The following is an 18,265-nucleotide window of genomic DNA, read 5'->3' as shown; positions in this document are numbered from 1 at the left end:
GTATTCATGTATTAGAATTTTTTTTCCCATAATAAAAGAACAAGAAATGGCAGGTCAGGAAACATAAAAAATTAAAAACAATTGCCAAAACGCCATCATACCCATTAAGCTAGGTATTTTAACCACTACAATACAGGGCACTTTCGCCCCCTTCCTTCCCAGCCCAATTTTCAGCTTTCATCGCTCTAGCGCTTTCAGTGACAATTGCGCGGTCATGCTACACTGTACCCAAATGAAAATGTTATCATTTTGTTCGCACAAAGAGAGCTTTATTTTGGTGTTATTTATTCACGACTCCGTTTTTTATTTTTTGCGATATAAGCGCAAAAAAAGCGGAAATTTGGAAAAAAAGCAATATTTTCTTTTTTCTATTTTAAAAGAAATCCAATAATATCAAATTTTGTCATAAATTTAAGCCAAAATGTATTCTGCTACATGTTTTTGGTAAAAAAATTCCGTTAAGTGTATAATAATTGGTTTGTGTGATCACAGACATATGTACGCAAATGATCATGTACATATGTGTGCAGGTGATCACGTACATGTGTGTGCAGATAATCATTGGGACATGTGATTTTAGTGGGACATATGTGGGGGGGACATGTTTTTATTATTGGGGACATGTGTTTTTATTATTTGGGGACATGTATGTTTTGGGGACATGTGTGGGGACTGTGTATACACTGTGTTGTGTGTTGACACTAGACTGATGATCAGTGAGTAAAAAGCTGTAAAAAACAGCTCATACTCACTGATCATCAGCCAGCTGCAGCGTTCTGCTCTCCTCTCCTCAGCGATGACTTCCGTGTGAGGAGAGGAGAGCCGATTGCCTAGCAACCGGCTGTTTGTTTACATCACATGACGGCCGTGATTGGACACGGCCGTCATGTGATCAGGAGGGCCAATCACAGAGCCCTCCTGCCGATCTGAGATGTGCCGTGTCCGGGTGACACGAGCACATCGGGATCGCGCGCTGCGCGGGCACGCGCGCGCACAATCCCGCTACTTCTGAAGGACGTTCCTGAACGTTCTATCAGAAGTAGACGGCTCCCACCCGGCCGTATATATGCATTGGCCGGGTGGAAAGTGGTTAAATAACATTTAAAAGTATGTTATTCGATACACTTAGCATTTTATGCTTGGTGAAGAAGCTTAAGAAAGTTAGGCACACGCATATAAGATTAGTATTAAAGTTCTATGCACCAGGCACATAAACTTACGAATATCGCTCTACTCTTAAATTCTACCAAATCACTGGCTTTTGGTATTGATTGGCATTAGACAAGCAAAAGTCAGGTCTACAGACACAGTAGCACACACCTATACCTTTATACATTTCAAATGAATGGAATATAAAGTATTACGTCTACTCCCTAAATCAGTAGCATTTTGTAACTATTCCCATTCAACATTTAGAATAATTTTGAAAATTCATTACTTTGCAGACTACTGGTCCTATATAATGAGAATTTATTCTAACTAAATAAACATGCACTGAATTTTCATGATATGAACCATGCATGCAAGACTAAGAGGTCACTGAGGCAACACTGAATATGCAATGTAGCATGGAAATCATTACGTTAATAAAACAGATCAGTAAAATGTGTGTTTATTAAAGTTCATATATACCCATTATGTAAGCCATTAAATTATGAAGTTCATCTAATTAAAGTATTAAATTAAAATGTTGTGCAGCTGGTGCATAAAATTATGAATGTCACTCAACTCTTAAATGGCAAATTGAATATATTAATACTTACAGATGTTCTTCAAGCTTCTTCTTCAAAAGTAGTGACTAAATGAAGAGGTTGGGGTGAGACACAAACACAAATCAGGTTACTCACATATCCTACACATAAATATCAGTGTTCAGTGATATAATTATGGAATTTTACCAAAGTTTGCAAAACATGAAAGATGAAGACTGTAGGCACCTAGGTAAGGAAGACTTGGCAGATACTTTGATTGCCTTGAGTTCCTGCCTTTATAAAAGATATCATACACAAATTAACTATTCAAATGGCAGGGAATCTATTAAGGCAGCCCTCAAACTTTCCACTCGCCTGCTCGCATTTGGCAAGTGGAAATTAGTGGAGGGAAAGTGTGGAGCAGGGACAGACTGGGCTGACAGTTTCTTGGCTGATCACTTCCGGCAGAAGCGGTGCAGACATCAGAGCGGCCTGGAGGGAGGCTGGGCTTCTCGGATGCCCTGTATTAAAATAAAATAAAATAAAAAGAAAGAAAGAAAAGGCTGCACCACTTCTGCCAGAAGCGATCAGCCAGGAAACTGTCAGGACGATCTAGCGGCTGGATCACACAGAGTGGGGATCTCCCGCTGAGACTGAGACGTGGTTTGTACATGACTAGCCGGCCGCTGTCAAACAAAGTGCCACCTCCTGGACCAGCATTGGACCAGTGTGCTGTCTATTAGAGTAGCAGGTCCAGGAGGTGGGATTTTGTTTGAAAGCGGCCAGCTATTTGTATGGAAGCCGTGCCTCAGCGGGAGATCTTTACTCTGTCATCCGGCTGCCAGACACTCCCCAATCCTTTCCTGCTGCATTGATAGGCACTGATGAGGCTGCACTGATGGCCACTGATCAGGCTGCATCGATGAGGCAGGACTGAAATGCTGTACTGACAGCCACTCTGCACTGATGAGGAAGAACTGATATGCTGCACTGGTGGCCCCTGAGGTCGCACTGATAAGGCAGCACCGATGGGTACTGATGAGGCTGCACTGATGGGACTGTACTGATGGGCACTGATGAGGCTGAACCAATATGCTTTATGTTAATATTGTTAAAAAAAAGTTAATATTTTTTGAACTTAAAGTGGAACTTCAGTCATTATTTCAACTTAAATCTTCTGCCCTTGTCGTTTTAACTTTGGATAGTTAATAAAAAAAAAAATCTGCCAGTAAATACCTTAAACAGCCCACTTCCCGTTTGACTGGTAAAATGCCTAGGCTTATGACATGCGCAGCTCTCTCACTCAGTTTGCCAGGAAGGGAGGGAGGATGAGTCACATGAGGGCCAATGAGAGCTGCTAAGCTGTAGGTGTGCCTATGTAACTCCAGGAAGTGAACAGGCAGCAGCTTCAGCTGCCCACAGTTAAAATGGTTGCAGCCAGAGTCAGTGGAGGGAGATTTCTGCAGTATATTTGGCAAGTACAGAATCACAGTATATATCAAATATAATGCAAAGTGGTTGGAGGGAGGCTTCAGAATGGCAAAGATGTTTCTATTACAAAATTATGTAAACAGACTGCAGTTCATCTTTAATTCTGCATAAAACATTAAACTATGTAATTTCATGAGATAATTTACGAGGGAGTGTTTAAGGGCATAGTTAGGCAAGGGGCAGGGTAGAGGTTGGGTGAGGCAACTGGCGGCGAGTAACTCCCAAGGCCAGGCTAGTGGCTCAGGAATTACATTTTGAGCCTGTATTAAAGCACATCTATATACTCAAATGTTAACATAAAGCTAGGTTTACAGATTTTCAGGGAGGGAAATCATAGAACAGGAGGGCTGAGATAACTTTCCTAAAGAAAATTCTGCTCTGGGTTTTCTTCAGTGCTGCGTACAAAACCAAAATGTCACATAGGAGTATCAAAGTTTATATTGCAAGCAGTACTTAACCACTTCCCGCCCACATGACATCATAGGACATTGTGGACTTTGAGTGGAGATATCTGGATGAAGCCTGGTGCTACAGGCATCATCCAGTAACTGGTCTCCTAAGTCCCCAGATATTTACAGAGTGTTAAAAGAATGGGATGCTACACCATGATAAACATAGCCCTGTACCAACTTTTTTTGGAATTGTGTTTGTACTTTGTCAGCTTTTGTTGCCCTGTCCCAACTTAGCCATTTTTTTTTTCTTAAAATGGTACATTTACATTTTTAAAAACACTCAGTTTAACCACTTGCCGACCAGCTGCCGCAGTTGTACTGCAGCAGAATGGCATGGCTGGGCGAAATGATGTTGTGTCACTTCGCCATGTGGCCACTAGGGGGCACGCCCCCTGCTTGCCCACGGAGCCAATGCGAGTGCCTGCCGGTCGCGATCACCATCTGGCTCCCGCGATCGCCGGGGTGTGTGTGTATTCATAGAGAGTATGAACAGCGATCTGTCATCTCCCCTACAAAGTCCCCTCCACCTTTCAGTTAGAACTCGCACTAGGGAATAAAACCCCTTGATCGCCCCCTAGTGTTAACCCCTTCCCTGCTGGGGACATTTTTATAGCACTGATCGCTGAATAACTGAAAATGGTCCCAAAAATGTGTCAAAATTGTCCGATGTGTCTGCCATAATGTCGCAGATCACCGCCATTACTAGTAAAAACAAATTTAGAATAAAAATGCCATAAAACTATCCCCTATTTTGTAGACACTATAACTTTTGTGCAAACCAATCAATATAGGCTTATTGTGATTTTTTTTTTTTACCAAAAATATGTAGAAGAATAAATATTGGCCTAAACTGAGGAAAAAAAAATATATTATATATATATATATATATATATATATATATATATATATATATATATATATATATATATATATATATGTGTTTTTTTTCAAAAACTGCAGAGATGATCAAATACCACCAAAAGAAAGTTCTATTTGTGGGGGGGAAAGGACATCAATTTTGTTTGGGTGCAATGTCTCATTACTGCGCAATTGTCAGTTAAAGTGATGCAGTGCCGAATCGCAAAAAGTGCTCTGGTCAGGAAGGGGGTAAAATCTTCCAGGGCTGAAGCTGTTAATCATTTGATATATTTTCTATTGTGTTTAAAATAGGAGTTCTACATGAAAACAAAATGCAATGATTTGCAAATCTCAGGGTCACAACTTTTTTGGAACTGGGGTTGCAAGACAGCTTTGAAATTACTATTCACCAATTATTGTAAAATATGTTTTTTGTATGAATAACCATAACTAGTCTTAATCACTGTATAACTGTATATGGAGTCAAATTGACTGCTGTTATATTGGTGATGACAATCTTGTGCGATTTTCATGTGTGTACTCTGTATTAGTGCACAAATCCCTAGTGTGAACATAAAGCAATGATAGAATTCATAATTTACTTCTATAAATTCCACTATGATTCATGAAAGAATTACACTACATTTACGTGGAATACAAACATATTTAAAGGTGAGCTCAAAGCAAATTGCTATATATAAACAGAAGAATACAAGTATGAAAAACAAATGAGAGAGCAGCTTTACCTGTAAAATGATTTTTATTTCTATCCATCAAGTTCTAAGAGTAATGAAGCTCTGCCATACACAATGACGTATGTTCTGGCAGGGCATGCAAAGCAATTTTTCCCTGATTTTTTTTTTTTTTCTTTAAACGACAACACACCACGCACACACACACACACACACACACACACACACACACACACACACACACACTTCTCCCCAGCCTAAGACTGGGCAGCAAAAAGAAAAGCAGCAGATTAACTCATGAATCTGCTGTATTCTCCTATTAGCAGTTTTCTTGCTAGCTTATGGACAACTGATTGGCTCCTTGTGCTGCTTCTCCCTCTCCCAGTGTGAGCTCTGCTGCACAAGACATTGCAAGCAGCCGATACCAGGCCAAAATCTGAAACTTACACAGCACGCATTTAAAAATAAATGTATGGGTTTAATAACATCACCATGTGCTGTATTAACTCTTTAATATATCTTGAGTTCAGCTTTAAGCAGTAGTGTATTATAAAAATAAATACTTACTATTGCCTTGTGTGAAAAACAATCCAATTAACAGAAGCATTAAGAAAAAGATTTAACAAATTAGATTTCATTCCAATTCCATACAGATGGATCACTATCCATGAAATATAACTTTCAATACTCCCATACTTGTAAGAAAAGTTTTGCAAACCCTTTCCTTTTCCAAACATTAAACAAGCAATAAAAAATACTATGGTACCAGGTAGAGCTCTACAAGCAGCTCTTGTGCTGTATGACATATACAGTAATAAATGTACCATATGTACTGTATAATGAACACTAAAATGGTATGTATGGGACATGGCCACAACTCAAACAAAATGCACTCTAAAAACTTTCTTTGAAGTACATCCAAACCCCAAAATAAAATAATAAGTTGCAGTTTACCAATTCTTAGATGTGGTGGTTGCATTATTGTTTTGTTTTTTTAGGCTTTCCTTCCTTTATTTTCACCTGGTGGTCTGACCAGGTAATATGTTATTTTTCAGCAGAACAAACTGTGAGCTGGAGTTAGGCTTTAAAGTGGAATTAACCCCAGAAATTCCCCCAATTGGTGTTAACTCATATATTTAATTTTATCTTTAGACACCTGGCTGGGTTGGCTGCTTTTCCCTTTTATCCTAGTGGTCCTTGCAGGCTTCGGCACTATGGTTACCCAGGCATCTATATTTTTTCCTCTTCCTCCTATTCCCATTCCTTCCTGTCCCTTTTACTCCCTGGGTGCTTCCAAGTGGTGAAGCATGTCCTAGGGATATCTGCCAAGCCAATAGATACAGCTGTACATCCCCTGAAGAAGGAATTTTGTTTATTCTGAAACATGTTGGGATCATTCTTGTGACAACAATCCACAGATGGGTCATATACTCCATGTCATGTCATTTTTTTTTTTTTTTAATATGTACGCTATGCAATGACTATTCTTTGGATCACGGTTTTACTTGTACGTGAATAAGGTTCACTGATTTTACTATATTACACATCTATACCGTCTCTCTAACTACCTTTAAAGTCCCAACAAGTTTACACACTTTGTTTTTTCATTGACAGAGGGATGTAGCAGGAACTACCTATACAGCACTAGGCTAACATTTTACGAATAACAGCAAAATAGAGTCATAGGTCATAGGTGCAAAGGTTTATTACAAAGTGAACATACAGCTCCAAACAGTCATGATGAGGAGTTTCTGCCTATAAAGAGGCCATATTTTTAATATTATAGTTGTGCTCATAAGTTTACATACCCTGGCAGAAGTTATGATTTCTAGGCCATTTTTCAGAGAATATGAATGATAACACAAACTTTTCTTTCACTCATGGTTAGTGTTTGGCTGAAGCCATTTATCATCAACTGTGTTTACCCTTTTTAAAATCGTAATGACAAAAGAAACTACCCCAATGACCCTGATCAAAAGTTTACATGCCCTGGTGATTGTGGGCTGATAATGTGCATACAAGTTGACACAAGGCATTTGAATGACTATTAAAAGGCAACCATCCTCACCTGTGATCTGTTTGCTTGTAGTGTGTGTGTGTGTGTGTGTGTGTGTGTGTGTATACACACGTTTCTGGATTCTGAGTCATAGGGAAAGAAAAAGAATTGTCAAAGGATCTGAGGGAAAAAGTAGTTGTACTGTATAACACAGGAAAGGGATATAAAATGATATCCAAGGAATTGAGAATGCCAATCAGCAGTGCTCAAACTAATCAAGAAGTGGAAAATGAGGGGTTCGGCTAAAACCAAACCACAGTCAGGTAGACCAACTATAATTTCAGCCACAACTACCAGGGAAATTGTTTGGAATGCAAAGAAAACCCACAAATGACTTCAGGTGAAATACAGGACTCTAAAAAACATGTGGTGTGGCTGTTTCAAGATGCACATAAGGAGGCACTTGCAGAAAGATGGGCTGTATGGTCGAGTCACCAGAAGAAAGTCATTACTACACAAATGCCACAAAGGATCCCACGTATAATAGGCCAAACAGCACAGACAAGCCTCCAACCTTCTGACACAAAGTCATTTGGAATGATGAGACCAAAATTCGGATTTTTGGTCACAACCATAAACACTATATTTAGAGAGGAGTCAACAAGGCCTATGATGAAAGGTACACCATTCCTACTGTGAAACATGGGAGGTGGATCACTGATGTTTTGGGGATGTGTGAGCTACAAAAGGCACAGGAAATTTGTCAAAATTCATGGCAAGATGAATGCAGAACATCAAAAAATACTGGAGGAACATTTGCATTCATCAGCTGCTCATGGAACGTACTTGGACATTCCAACATGACAATGATCCAAAACACAAGGCCAAGTTGACCTGTCATTGACTACAGCAGAATAAAGTGAAGATTCTGGAGTGGCCATCTCAATATCCTGACATAAATATCATTGAGCCCCTCTGAGGAGATCTCAAAACGTGCAGTTCATGTAAGACAGCCCAAGAATTTTCAGGAACTGGAGGCTTTTTGCCAAGAGGAATGGGCAGCTTTACCATCTGCGAAGATAAAGAACCTCATCCACAAATACCACAAAGACCACAAAGACTTCAAGCTGTCATTGAAGTTAAAGGGGGCAATACACGGTATTAAGAACTGGGGTATATAAACTTTTGATCAGGCTCATTTGGCTAGTTTCTGTTGTGATTATGATTTAAAAAGAGTAAACAGTTGATTGATAATAAGACCCCTTTCACACCACACCGCACCTTGCGTCGGCGGTAAAACGCTGCTATTTTTAGCGGCGTTTTACCACCGGATTTGCGGCGCATTTCGGCCGCTAGCGGGACGCCTTTACCCCCCGCTAGCGGCCGCGAAAGGGTTAAAACCGCCGGCAATAGCAATAGCAATAGCGACGTTTTGCTGGCAGCATTACAGCGTTGCCCCATTGATTTCAATGGGCAGCAGCGGTGGAGGAGCGGTAAACACACCGCTCCTTCACCGCTCCAAAGAAGCTGCTGGCAGGACTTTTTTCTGACGTCCTGCCAGCGCACCGCTGTAGTGTGAAAGCCCTCCTGGCTTTCACACTACACACAATGGTGCAGCTTCTTTAGGGCGTTTTGCAGGCGTTATTTCTAACACTATAGCGCCTGCAAAACGCCCTGGTGTGAAATGGGTCTAAATGGCTTCAGCCAAACACTAACGAGTAGTGAAAGAAAATTTTTTGTGTTATCATTCATATTCTCTGAAAAATGGCCAAGAAATCATAAATTATGCCAAGGTTTGCAAACTTAGGAGCACAACTGTATGTATATAAATAAAACATATAGCCTACGAAACAAAGGTCTCTTTGTAGGCAGAAACATCAGGATGACTATCTGAAGCTGTGTGTTTGCTTTGCAATAAACACAAGGGCTTGCTGCTGTGTGCTAGCTAGCTTATTTATGGATTATGGGCTGGTGGAGACAATGCTGAAAACCGATGTTTTCAAATAGCCTTAGCAGGATAAAGATCTGAAGCAGGTTCAGCTTGTTTAGCCACTTGCTTACTGGACACTTAAACCCCCCTCCTGCCCAGACCAATTTTCAGCTTTCAGCGCTGATGCATTTTGAATGACAATTGCGCGGGCATACAACACTGTACCCAAATGAAATTTTTATCATTTTTTTCCCACAAATAGAGCTTTCTTTTGGTGGTATTTAATTACAGCTGGGAGTTTTATTTTTTGCTAAACAAAAAAAAGCAAAATAAACAAAAAATAAAAAATCATGTTTAATAGTTTGTTATAAAATTTTGCAAACAGGTCATTTTTCTCCTTCATTGAAGTGCACTGATGAGGCGGCACTGATAGGCTGCACTGGTGGGCACCGATAGGCACAGTTGAGGTGGCACCAATGGGCACGGATAGGGTAGCACGGATAGGGTAGCAGGGATAGATGGGACTGATGGGCACTGATAGACACTAGTAGATGACACTGATAGGCACGGATATGTGGCACTGGGGTGTGGGCACTGATGGGTGGCACTGATGTGTGGCACTATGGGGGGGCACTTATTTATTCCTGAGGTGGCACTGGCAGGGGGCAGGTGGGCACTGGTAAACTGGCCATGATCGGGACTGATGTCCCGATCACGGCCGCCGGTGATCGGCTTTTTTTTTTTTTTTACCGGCTCCGTTGTATCACATGATCAGCTGTCATTGGCTGACAGCTGATTACGTGGTAAGGGGGTCGAGATCGACCCCTTGCTCGGATCCGTGATCAGGCAAGTCTCAGACTCGCCGATCACAGAGCACACCGCTCGCACCCCTCAGGGGGCGCAGGCCGGTCATGCACGGGACGACGTCAATAGACGTAGTCCCGGCAAAGGAGGTCCGCGCTGTAGCCGTCATTTGGCTATAGCGTGGATCTCTAGTAGCTAGATTGTATTTTACCCTAACATTTTGTTTTCTGTTATGCGTCTGTTACCATGTACTTGCATAAAAAAAAAAAATCCTGTTCTCTTTGCATTGTTTATTTTGTGCGATATACCCAATGATCCTGCCATTCCCACTGCATTCCTACCGCTTAAGGACCACCCAACGTACATATACTGCTGCAAAATCACGCACCTGTACGCAAATTTTTTTCCAGGTCTGGGGCGTGCTGCCGGTGACCTGCCCAATCACAGCGGGAGCCAATCAGCGGGTCCCACGGCAGAACAGCGGTCTGCCCATGTAAAGGCAGATCGCCATTACCATGCAAGTAAGGAAGACAGATCTTGTGTTTCTGCAAAGCAAGAACATGGATCGGTCTTCCTGCAGTTAAACCATCCCTAACACAATAAGAAAGCACTCCCAGGGAACACATTTAACCCTTTGATTGCCCTGTTTAACTCCTTCCCTGACAGTGTCTTTAGAAGGGACAGTGCTTTTTTTTTTTTTTTTTTTTTTAGCACTGATCACTGTATTGGTGTCACTTTTAGTGTCAGATTTGTCCACCGCAATATCGCTGATCGCCACCATTAAAAGTAAAAAAAAAAAAAAATGCATAAATATATCCCATAGTTTGCAGACACTATAAATTTTGCACAAACCAATCAATATACACTTTTTACCAAACACATGTGACAGAGCATATATTGGCCTAAATTGATGAAGAAATTAGATTTTAAATTTTTTTTTATTTTTTTTTTATTTTTTTTTTATTGGAAGTGTTTTATAGCAGTAAAAAAAAAAAATCTGGTTTTATCCCTACAAAATCTTTTTTTTTTGTTTATAGCGCAAAAAATAAAAACCGCATAGGTGATCAAATACCACCAAAAGAAAGCTCTATTTGTGGGAAAAAAACAAATTTTATTTGGGTACAATGTCGCACAATTGTCAGTTAAAGCAACAGTGCCGGAATGCAAAAAATGGCTGGGTCAGGAAGTGTTGTGAACCTTCCAGGAGGTTAAACTGACCATACCAGGGCATGGCAGCACATCTATCCCAGCATAATCAGTTTTCTTCTTTGCATTCTTCTTATGAAAACTACCTACCTGTAATCCAATCATCAGATTTTTGTGGACACGCTCCCTGAACAGCTAATCACTGGGAAGGTCAGTGTGCTGCTGTTTCTCTGCCTCCTGCTGACACTGGGAGGATCATTGAACATACACACAGAACATACCCCCTGTCCAGCTCATCAGTGTATTTTTGTCTCAGCATTTTACACTGGACTGTGCCTCTGTTCCATTCAAGCTGCTGCTGTCATGCTCCCCCCGATGACCACAAGCAGTCTCCGTTCCCACCTCTCTATGCAGCTGAGAACATTGTATGCGTTGTTACTTTTGAACATTTGCACAACAGATACAATGAAGGTTGTACAGCGAGATGTTTGTGACATCACACATTTCCTTTCCTCCTAACAGATTTGCGGTTATAACCATATTGTGGTATTGTCATGGAGTAGAAGGACAAAAAATACAGTTATATTTAGACCTAGAGCATAGTGGGTTCATTGTAAAAAGATTCTACTTGCATCATATAACTTATCTCTGGGTGTTGCCGTTTCTAAAGTAGTGTGTGGGCTTTCTTTTAATTTTAAGGCCTCATGCACGCTAGATGTTTTTACAGCTGCTCTTATGGGTGGCATTTTTCTGCCTCTAAACTCTCATCCATGTTAGCTTATGTGTCCATGCACAGATATGCTGTGCATGGACATAGGAAAAAAAATAAAATAAAAACACTGCTAGTGCGTTCTGAAGCAGAAGAGTTTGGGCAGAAAAAAAAATGCTTGCACTGCCAAACACGTCTAAAACGTGTGACCAATTAAATAAACACCCAAAACGCTGCTAAACTGGTTTGAAAAAAAAAAAAAAAAAAAAAGCAGCTTTGTGAGGTTTTAACGCCGATTTTCTCCTGTCAGGGCAAACTGTATTTTACAATAAACCAGTGTGTGCATGAGGCCTAATGTTGTAATCCAGGGATAGACAAGGGCTTTTAGGGTCAAGTTAGGATATTTAAAAAGGTAACCAGGGATCAGCAATGGATTAACCACCTTAAGGTATCCAAGAGATCTTTGATGGATTATCCATACTTTCCCAGAGGAAAATCCAGGCATTACAGATTCATTTGGTACTTTTACAATGGGCCAAGAAAGAAAAAAAAAACACAAACAAAAAAACAAACACCAAAAATGGTCTTTTAAAGTAGAGGTCCAATGTCCAATTTCATAATTCAGGGAGTACTATTGTTTTTAACAGGAGGCTGTGGGCAATTACAACATGACAAACTTGGGGCATATTTAAATGTGACATTCAACAAACATTCACTGGTGGTAAATCAAGCACTGCATTTTAAAAACACATACATCTGGAAGATTCACCTTCACTGAATGTTTGATGAATGTCACACTTACTGCTTTATAAATATGGCCATTTTAATGGTTTGTTTTAGTCTCATCGGTTTCTTAGGTTTTGTTAATTTCCTTTTAAAAAACAGTAATGTAAAACAAAAATTAAAAAAATTAAATAAAAGATAATCAGGCACACAGTATTTTGTAATATATACATGTTACAAATCTGCAACGTAGCTTGGTGGAAATTTCACTTACATCTTCTGCGTTAGCCCCTTGTTCTTGTAAAGATTTTTGAAGCTCTTCTACTTGTGACTGTACTTCCAAAAGCCTCTGATTTACCAGCCTAAAAACACATAAAAAAAATAAAAAAATAAAAAAAAAAGTTCACACATAACAAATCAAAAGCTATTCAGCTATTTAAAAGAAAAAAAAAAAAAAAAAAAAAAAAAAAAAAAAAAATCAAAAAAAAGAAAGTAAAACTATATGCTCAGAGAGACAGAACACTAAAAGCACAATCTGGCATCTGGTACCTGTTTTCTGTCTCCAGCTCATTTTTCCGCATGTTTGCATCATCAAGCAAGCTTTGTAACAAAGCTATTTTTTCATTGTCTGATCCTTCTTGATTAATTTTTAACATCTTATTTTCATGCTGTAGGCGGATTAGCTTCTCCCTAAGGAAATTGAACAAAATATGTCACACGTCTTTTTTGTACTAATACTTTACTGCAATGCAAATATATTCTACTGATCTAACGTATGAAAAAAATACTTCATTCACTTAGCAACCCCTTTTTAAACCACATCTGAATCCCAAATCACAAAGGCTTGGGTATCCTAAAAGTAAACATTGGAAAATTTACTATCAAATACTTACCGTAATCTTCTTTCCAGATAGGCTCCATGGCAGCATAAGTGTGGGTTAGCCCCGCCTCCAAAACTACCCTATAGGACACCTCTCCCATAAATCTTTGCTCTGGACTACCAGTTATGTTCCGTAACTAGCCTACTCCATACTTTGGGAGGGACTCCTGCTGCCATGGTGCCTATCAGGAAAATTATGTTAAGTATTTAAAAGAAAAATTTTCCATTTTCCTGACAGGCTTCATGGCAGCATACGTGTGGGAAATAACTCGCCAAACACAGCCGGGAGGGCAAATGCTGAGCAAAGAAAACAAAAATGGATTTAACACTGTCAAACGACACTACTTGCAAACCAAAATTAATAACGGATGACAAAGCAGCTGATTCAACACAATAGTGAGACACAAATGTGTTGATAGAAGACCAGGAAGCCGCTCTACAGATTACTTCAGGAGTGACATGTCGAGAAGCTCAAGAGGTTGAAATACTCAGAGTTGAGTGTGCAGACACTGCCTCTGGAGGAGCCAAGCCCTTTGCTACACAAGTTCTTTGAATGGTCTGTAGGATCCAGGCAGCAATAGCTCTAACCGAAGCCCACATTCCTTTATTTTTCCCATACAGAAGGATGAAAAGAAAATCCGTTTGTCTAAAGGATGCCGTGACTCCAGGTACTGTCTCAGAGTGTGCCCCACATCAAGGGGATGGACATCTTGATTTTCTGTTGACCTAAAGGTGGAAAAAGGTAACTGCCACCATCAAGGTGGTTTTGAGTGCAAGATTCTTCCCTGATGAAGGCTTGTCAGGATCTGATCCGAGCGTAGAAAGGAAATCCAGGACAAGAGGAAGATCCCACTTGGGAAACCTCGGCTTCCTTTGAGGTCTAAGCCCGATAGCATCTTTGAAGAACTGACGAACAAGGGAATGATTAGCCCATGAAACTCCTTTGAATGCCAAGATGGCCCATACTTGTACCCGAAGTGAGCTTACTGCTAGACTGTAGAAAGCCAAGGAAATCCTGAACTGCCAGAGAGCTACAAGGATTAGGCCAAAAGTACATGTGACCCGTGAACCTGGTCCAGATACGTTCATAGACCTCATTGGTGCTTTTTCTTCTAGCATTAAGGTGGGTCAAAATGGCCTCTTCTGGACAACCTAGGGTCTCAAGCCTTCCCCTCTCAAGAACCAAACCCTGAGGTGCAGGTGAAAAGGACAGGGGTGCAGAGTTGTGCCTTGGGACAGTAGATCCAGTCTGAGAGGTAGGGGAACCAAGTCTCCATAACGGAGGAGTGTTAGGAGAGGAAACCATGGTCTGTTGGGCCAGAACGGAATTACTGCTATGACTTTGACTTTCTCTATTCTGAGCCTGCAAAGAAACTGGAGTATCACAGGTATCAGAAGAAAGGTGTAAGCCATGCCGAACCTCCACTGGTCTGTGAGAGCATCCATCCCATATGCCTAGGGATCCCAGAATTTCGAGTAATATTTGGTCAACTTGCAATTACATGGGGATGCAAAGAGATCGATTTCCAGAGACACTCCCAGGGTCAGGAGCCACTCGAACACCTCCTTGTGGAGAAACCAATCGTTCATTTGAACAGGAGAGAGGACATTACATTTTGGATCCCAGGAATACAGACCACTGAGATGTTGGACAAGTTCCTCTGAGACCAATTCATGATTGGATCCACCTCCCGCAGCAGAGACTAACTGCGGGTTCCCCCTTGCTTCCTTATGTAAGCCACCGTGGTTGTATTGTCCAACCTGAGCATCACTGATGAGTTTTTTGTTAGATGATGGAACGCTAGAAGCGCCTGAAAGGCAGCCCGCAGTTCCAGGATGTTGGACACAATCCCTAGAGAAGGATTCCATCTGCCTTGTGCCATTTCCGATAGACAATGAGTGTTCCAGCCCCGGTTACTGGCATCTGAGGTTATCGTGACCCACGTGATGGGAACAATTGAGTGGCAATTGCAAAGGTTTTTCCCCTGGAGCCCCCAAGGGAGAGACCCCTTCATAACTGGAGTAAGGTGGGTATGCTGACTCTTGCTGTTGGAACTCCATTGTTGAAGGAATCCTTTCTGGAAGGGCTGTGTGTGCCACTGAGCCCACTTCACCATGGAAATTGCTGCCATGGTGCCAATCACCTTCAAACACTGGAGAGAGGAGAGATGAGACGACGCGAGGGCTGAGCAGATTCTGTCTCGGGTAACTACAATCTTCTCCTCAGGCAGTGAAATAGTGCCCTCCACCGTGTTGAAGTGGGCACCAAGAAACACAAGAGACTGTGTGGGCTCCAGGTGACTCTTCTCCAGATTCAGAAGCCACCCAAACTCTTGAAGAGTGCAGATGACTAAATGTTGACCCTTGTCTTGAGCTAGGAGGAGATCGTCTAAGTAGTGATGAAGACGAACCACTTTATCTCGGAGCAGAGCTACAATGGCCAACAAAACCTTGGCGAAAACACAAGGAGATGTTGTTAGGCCGAAGGGAAACTGTTGCATCTTTCAGATCGATGGACACCAACCTGTCTCCTGGATGGACCAACTGCTGGATAGTTAGTAAATACTACATCTTGAATGTTTCTTTTCAAATGAAGCGGTTGAGATGTGTCAGGTCTATAACTGGTCTCCATGTGCAATTCCTTTTCTGTACTATGAACAGAGGAGAATACATGCCCTTGCCTCATTCACCATCTGGAACAGGGATGGCTGTTCCTTGTTCCAATAAAGAGCTTACGTAAGCTAACAGGATCGTCTTTTTTTTCTTCTGAACATGGAAGAGATGTAGGCACAAATCTGAGCCTGGGGGTGCTGTCGAAGACCCAGGTGTGACCTGTAGAGACCATTTTGATGGTCCAAAAGTCCTGGATTGAGGCCGCCCAGACATGCTGAAAGTAGAGCAGACGAGCCCCCACCTGGCATGTCTGAGCAGGCCCAATCCCAAAAAGACTTTGTGGAATCCCAGTTGCCAGAGGACCCACCTTTCGTGGGCTTTTTAAAAGAGGATTGCCTGTTTTTCCAAGATCTTGTAAACTCTCGGCCAGGCCTGTAACTGCCAGCCTCCCTTGCATGATCTGTATTCTGTGTTCTCAGAAAAGAACGCCTCTGGTTCTGTAAGCGCCTATCCTGAGGGAGGAACCCCGACTTAGCACCCATGGCCCAGGTTATAGCGCTGTCAAGCTTGTTGCCAAAAAGAGATATGCCCTCAGAGGGAATTCCGCTCCAAGCTTGCTTAGAAGCCGGATCCGCCAACCAGGGATGGAGCCATAAAGGCACGACAGGCTGTAACCGCTGCCAGCATAACCCGGGGCACCAGGCAGATGACATCAATAGAAGCCTCCCCCAGAAAGGCGGATGCCAGCCTGATTTCTTAAATAGGCAAGTTTTTGGCCACCTCACCGGCGATACCTCTGAGGGATTCGTCCACACTGTCCGACCACAACTCTAAGGCTTTAGAGACTGCAGCTAAGGCCAGGACTGGTTTACAGGCCATGCCCACTGTTAAGTAAATCCGCTTCAGATCGGAATCAATCCATCTCTCCAAAGGATCTTTGAAGGAGACCGTATCTTCCAGAGGAAGAGTCACATACCTAACAAGTCTCATCAGTGCTGTGTCCACCAAGGGAGCTGACTCAAGAGGTTTAACAACTTCTTCCTTGAAGGGATACAGCTTTTGCATTTTAAACTGCATAGAACTCTATCTGTTTTACCCCATTCGTCAGATTATGCCACCTACTTCAGTGAGGAGGTGAAAATATTAACGCTCCTTATTGAGCTGCTTGAAAAATTTCCTCTGCTTAGGAGGAGAAGTTATAAGCTCTTTTCAATTTAGCGCTTCCTTAACAGCTCTCACTAAAGAAGGAACCGGGGAGTATTCGAAGCCTATTCCCGGATCTTCTGCTTCTGACTCGCTATCCGAAGGAGGAACGGATGGGTGGCTAGGCTGGGAAGACTCGCACGTCTCATGGACCTGCCCCTCTCCTGATGGAGAGCCCACAGGCTCAGGTAGGGGGTTCATGAGGCTTGTTAGTATCTCTGCAGGAGAGAGAAGCTTTCACAAAACGTTTAATGAGTCAAGGTGCTGGTCTGCACCCTCCCTCTCATTAGCTGCTTTGGAGAAACAGTGGTCGGAGAGAAACTTGCTGGCAGGGACCAAAACCCCACAACCCCAACACGACTTCTCCGCCCCCTTGCTGAGGTGAGATGAGGGGGGCAGGAAGAATCTTTACTACGGTGTCTGGATTTAGAGGAAGACCCGTGTTGCCTGGACCCAGAGGAAGAGTTTCGGTGGTGTGATTTGGAAGACCCGCTCCTTCTGTGGGAACTGTGCTGTGGATCAGACCTAGACGGGCTGTGGAGAGAAAAAAGAAAAAGCATACATATATTACAGCTAATGCTCTGTAAGCCACTCTCTTGCCAACCAGCAGGCAGAACAATGGGAACAAACAAGGTCCCACATCCATATCTGCTGCGAGAGGACTGGCCACCAGGAGTCAGTGAAGGTTCCATTGTTGTTAAAGGTAGACACTGCAATTGGGAAAGCAAAAGGATCAGATACCAGTAAGGGAGTAATTATGATGTACAGTACAGTGTAGTTCAGCATCATGGGAACGCTTCTGCGTGTCTGCATGTATGCATGCGTGTGCGTGTGTCTGCATGTATGCATGCGTGTGCGTGTGTCTGCATGTATGCATGCGTGTGCGTGTGTCTGCATGTATGCATGCGTGTGCGTGTGTCTGCATGTATGCATGCGTGTGCCTGCATGTATGCATGCGTGTGTCTGCATGTATGCATGCGTGTGCGTGGGTCTGCATGTATGCATGCATGTGCGTGGGTCTGCATGTATGTGCGTGGGTCTGCATGTATGCATGCATGTGCGTGGGTCTGCATGTAT

The 18,265-nt window shown here is 42.2% G+C and overlaps 1 protein-coding gene across 5 annotated transcripts in view; it reads right to left on the bottom strand.

Moving 5' to 3' along the window:
- HOOK3 (hook microtubule tethering protein 3) overlaps window positions 1-18,265 on the bottom strand; it is a 121,102-nt gene that overhangs the window by 27,565 nt on the left and 75,272 nt on the right. For all 5 annotated transcript variants that reach the window (XR_013272186.1, XM_077475413.1, XM_077475414.1 and 2 more), the window contains 3 exons: window positions 13,042-13,182; window positions 12,767-12,854; window positions 1,764-1,798 (listed from right to left, as the gene is read on the bottom strand). Coding sequence is in view for 4 of the 5 variants with exons in the window: in XM_077475413.1 (XP_077331539.1) it covers window positions 1,764-1,798; window positions 12,767-12,854; window positions 13,042-13,182 (264 nt within the window). In the remaining variant the exon portion in view is untranslated. The remainder of the gene's footprint in view (window positions 1-1,763; window positions 1,799-12,766; window positions 12,855-13,041; window positions 13,183-18,265) is intronic.

The sequence above is a fragment of the Lithobates pipiens genome, unplaced genomic scaffold, assembly GCF_037356315.1.
Source record: "Lithobates pipiens isolate NorthernLeopardFrog02 unplaced genomic scaffold, aLitPip1_a1.2 Scaffold_13, whole genome shotgun sequence".
Classification (NCBI taxonomy): Eukaryota; Metazoa; Chordata; class Amphibia; order Anura; family Ranidae; genus Lithobates; species Lithobates pipiens.
This window is presented reverse-complemented; position numbering and strand designations above follow the sequence as displayed.